The sequence below is a fragment of the Alligator sinensis genome, unplaced genomic scaffold (assembly GCF_000455745.1).
Source record: "Alligator sinensis unplaced genomic scaffold, ASM45574v1 scaffold419_1, whole genome shotgun sequence".
Taxonomy (NCBI): Eukaryota; Metazoa; Chordata; order Crocodylia; family Alligatoridae; genus Alligator; species Alligator sinensis.
Genome location: NW_005842360.1, coordinates 466,829 through 471,485, shown reverse-complemented (window position 1 = coordinate 471,485; position 4,657 = coordinate 466,829). Strand labels below are relative to the sequence as shown.

The 4,657-nt window shown below is 47.2% G+C and overlaps 1 protein-coding gene across 3 annotated transcripts in view; it reads left to right on the top strand.

Moving 5' to 3' along the window:
* The window catches only part of ATP2A3 (ATPase sarcoplasmic/endoplasmic reticulum Ca2+ transporting 3), a 101,567-nt gene that overhangs the window by 58,541 nt on the left and 38,369 nt on the right, over nt 1–4,657 (top strand). For all 3 annotated transcript variants that reach the window (XM_006029152.3, XM_025210616.1, XM_025210615.1), the window contains one exon: nt 2,561–2,649. In XM_006029152.3, coding sequence (XP_006029214.1) covers nt 2,561–2,649 — 89 coding nt within the window. The remainder of the gene's footprint in view (nt 1–2,560; nt 2,650–4,657) is intronic.

Below are 4,657 nucleotides of genomic sequence, written 5' to 3'. Positions count from 1 at the left end.
GACGGACGGCGGCATGGGGTACTGGGCACGGGGTGAGGGAGGCCCCCCCCCCTGCTCAGCTTTTCCCTGGGCCACATTTCCCCGGGGCTCCTCCCCTGCCTGGGGTCCTCCCCTGTCCCCCCCTTCCCATTTACCTGCGGTTCCAGCTTGGGGCAGCTGCATGGTCCCAGGCCAGAAGCCCCTGCTGGGGCTTCCAGCTGGGGGGGGTGGGCCCTGCTGCTGTGAGAGCCTGCCGGGCTTCCCCTGGGTCCTACTGCCCTTGGTTCCTGTCATTTTTTACAGGAACTAAGGGCAGAGAAATATTAATTTTCTAAATTTTTTAGGGGCCACACAGGCCGGATAGAATGGCCTCGCGAGCCGGATCTGGCCCACGGGGACTGTATTTTGCCCACCCCTGGGCTACAGTGTGTAGGGTCGTGACAGCTGTTAGGTCCCTAGGTATCTTGCACTGTATTAAGAAGTGAGGTTATCTTGGTTGCTTTATAATACAGGCTGCAGACTTGATACATGCTTGGAAATGCTATCTAGTTTCACTGTAACTCAGGTGCCTCTGTATCCTCTGATGAAATGATGAAGTTTTGTAACTTTTTGCTAAAGCATTTCTCAGTAATTTCATCACACGGTCTGTCCGGGCCTCCCAGGACACCAGTGCGGTGTCCACAACAGGGTTGCATTTTAAGAGCTATGTTTGCCTACCCCTTTTCTGCAGTGGTATACTCCCATCCTGGTCCCACCTGTTACTGTCCCACACAGTGCTACTCAGCATATCCTATCCACCCTATCCAGGCCCTGTGGGGTCAGTCCAGAGTCCATTTAAATCTACTGGAATCTTTCTGTTGATCTTAAAAGGCTTGGGTGAAACCCACAGTGAATAACATGTCTAAGTTGGGAGCCCTTTTCCACAGCCTGTGGAGTTGTAGCAGTTTATTTAACAGAGTGCAGAAGAAAATGGTTGCTTGTTCATTCTCAGTAGTCCTGCACATAGAGTAATCCTGTTAAAAAGCTAATTATTTTGTGGCCCTGCCTAGAATGTGAAAATGTCACTGCCTGCACATGTGCACCATCACCCATACTTTACATGGCCTTGCAATGCACTGAAGTTTTCTCTCAGGTTTATATAGTTGTTAAAAGGTGCTTAGCCATTTTCACTGCGTTTCAAGAAGTCTGGATGTCCACGGTTGTGCAGATCACTTTAGACTTGACTTTTTCAAATGTGCTCCACTGAGCACTTGCATGTGCTTCATGAAGAATTGGCTGGTCCTGTGTAATGCCTCCTTGCTTCCACACGTCATGTTGCCTTAAGATAGCTAAAAACATATTGCTGCTATTATCCATTTTGCAGCCGCCTGGTAGGATGGGGGCTTCCGCTCTCTGAAGAACTTACATGCAGTAAGAGCAGGAACCTTTGTGGGTCTGGGCCAAAGTCCTTGAAAGCAAGAACTGTCATTTACCATAAGTTTGCACTGTAACTTGCCCGACCTGTGCTGTGATCTGATCATCCTCTAGATGTTACTACGCTATAGTTGTTAAGAATAAATAGAGCAATATGAAAAATGAGAATCAAACTATCTCAGCTTAATTAATATCTGCCTCTCTCCTTGGTGGAGGATTTTCCCCCATCTGAGCTCTTGGTGGTTGTTACCAGCAGGTGGTGGTGTTCCCCACCAGTGCCAAAATCATCAGACCTCTTGCCATTAAGTTGCTCTTTCTGTTGGCTTTAATACACATCCTAAATAATCAAGGGACTGCGGGCATCAGCAAATCATCTCGCGTGATTGTGTAAGGAGGAACGGGTGTCACCAGTCTTGAAGCCATTGCCTGCTTCTCAAAAGCACCAGCAGGAGCAGGCAGCGAGAGTGGAGGACACGGAAAGGCGAGGGATTTTTGCTGTTGCTACAGCAGGGAGGGAGAAGTTGGAAGGAGCCTGAAAGACAAATGTTACTAAAAATAAAATGTGTGGGCCTCGTACAACTCCCTGGTGTTTTATTAACTGAGCTGTCACATTCGCGCAGCGCACTGTTGAGCCGTAATCCTTGTTAATTAGTGGCACAGGCTGATGGCCGAGAGCTCGCTGGAAAAGGGCAGCATGGGGGGCTCATTACCACAGCTGTTTCCTGTGATGGTTTTTGCCCCTTCTGTGACGGCTGCTTCATGCAGCTTGCTTGGGGCTGCGTGTTTTCCAAAGCGGCTTGGAGAAGTTGTGCGCCAGACCAGAAACCATAGCCCTGTCCTCCCCCACTCCAAGAAAAATATAGACAGCTCCTTAGAAACTGGCTCTGCGTCTCCCCTCAGATGGAAAAAAGCTAGAAGAGGTGATCATAAAAAAAAGTAGGGGGTGGCTGGAAGAATTTAGGAGCTGCCAGACACTGAGTAGGTGCATCTCAGCACCTTAAGGAAAATGTTGAAAGCGCACAGTGCTAGGAGGTTACTGGCCAGAGGCGGGTATTGTCCCTCTGCGCTCGGCAGAGCTGGCTAGGCAATAACGTGAAACCCAGCAGCTGGTTGCGGGCTGGGACTCTGGCACCTAAGGTTCCTAATTGTGTGTTTCTCATTCTTGCAGATGTTTGTTGTTGAGAAGATTGAGGGCATCCACTGCAGCCTGCATGAATTCAGTATCACAGGATCCACCTATGCCCCAGAAGGGCAGATGTGAGTACCAGCACCGGGACGGGGCAGAGCTCGGTTGGGCTGCACAGAGCTGTTAGCAGTGTCCTGGGTGGTTGGCCCCAGGTATTTTCTGTTGAATTGGTTTTCTTCACGTGAAGAGTCCTTCAGGCACGAGTGGAATGTGCTGATTTCATTCGACTGAAGTGAAAATGTGGCCTTGAAGTCAGGTAAATGAGAAGGGTGAGCTGGTGGCTGATTTACTGGACTGGGACCTGGGAAACTTGCCTTCAGTTCCCAGTTCTGCCACTCACTCGCTGCATTTTGGGCAAATCACTTATCTTCCTGTGCCTCTGTTCCCCATCTGTAAAATAAGGGTAATGCCTATTTATTTCTCCAGTCTCCTAACTCTTGCCTAATTAGATTATAAGATGTTTTGGGTCAAGGACTCGCTCTTCCAGAGTGTGTGCAGCACTGAACTCAGTGGGACTGCAACCTCAGTTGGGGCCTCTAAACACTACCATAACTAATAATAAAATGACTTAACTGATGACCCATAGAGGTTAGCATAGCTGGAAACATGAAGTGGTAAGGAAATAATTTAATGATAAATGAGCTTTTTGTAGTGTGTGGGATTATATTATTGTTCTGAATTTCTGAGGTTAACAGATTTACAGTAACAGTCGGTCACTGCTGCTCTCATCAGTACATGGGGCAAAGTAAAAAACACAGCATATGTTTGGTTTGGGGACAGCATGGCCTAAGAGCAGACTGATTATCAGCAGCCTGCATTCCCTTTCTGAGTACATATGTTGTGATATGTGGTTAAAGGTCATAAATCCCCAGAGATGCTTGCAAAATGTAAAGATCTAGGTGCTGTCAGGAAAGGACACTCGAGAGGGCATTGTACGGGCTCCCAGAGAACGTTAATTTAGACCAGCATTGACGTCAAAGGGATTTAACATGTGCTTAGAGGTAAACACAGGCTTTACTGAATCATGGCCTAAGAGTGGAGTTACTGGAGTCTTCACGATGCATTTTATAATTGAGTTTGGAAGGGGTCATTTTTTTTCCTCGGTACTTAAATTTATTTCCCATGTCCTGGGGAGAGAGAACTGGCAGATGTGTATGCGTTTGTGCCAAAAACATTTTTAGATGCTGCTTCTCGAAGAAGCTCCAAATCCTCCTCTGCAACACTCTTGCAGCTTTATGTAGAAGCATGCTCATTAGATGAAACTCCTTTGTCTTTGTCATCATTGACCGTGTGGTCTAAAGGACAGTTCAGCATCATGGAGTTGTAGACTATTTAGTGTTTTCCAGGGTGCACCATGAGGAGGCAGCCTACATTACACCCCTTGCTTTGTGATCATTGTATCATCATAAGCTTAAAAAAAATGAGATCAAACTAGTTATCCCTGCATCTTTGCCCCAACTTATTTTCTCCTTTGAACATGACATTATTAGGTTCCTCAGTGTTGCAGTCGTCTGCATGCGAGCGTGCTGTAATTGCCCACTTCCTGAGATGGTACCAATAAGTTCTGTATATTGGGTGGAATTTACCCCAGTGCAGTAAACCAGCTACAGTGACATGAGCCCCCTGTTAGTGGCCTAGGTGGACATAAGGAATTGGACTGATATGAGTTTCACTGATGAGATCTAACAGTAATCACCAGTCATTAAGTCTAATAAGGTTCCTTGAGGAATCTTGCTTGTACTCGGGGGGGCTATGAAGAGTTGCAGCATGGAGGTGAAAGCAGCTTTTGTCTCAGAGTCGTAACACCTGATTGATCAGTGTTGCTGCTTGCGTCTGCCTGCTATGCGTGGTGCGTGTCGTGCTGTGGGAAGTGAGTCGTCTTGCATTTCATCACATCGGGCAGCATCATGTGGCCTGACTGGCCTAATCTGTCACCAAGCGAGACAGATTCATAATGCAGGCTTCAGTGGCAACATGTTCCTAAATTTATTTAAGAGGTGTTAAATGGATTCATATACATTCTTTGCCTGCATCCTTAAGCCGGGCATATTCAACTGCTTGGAGGATAAGGCCAAATGA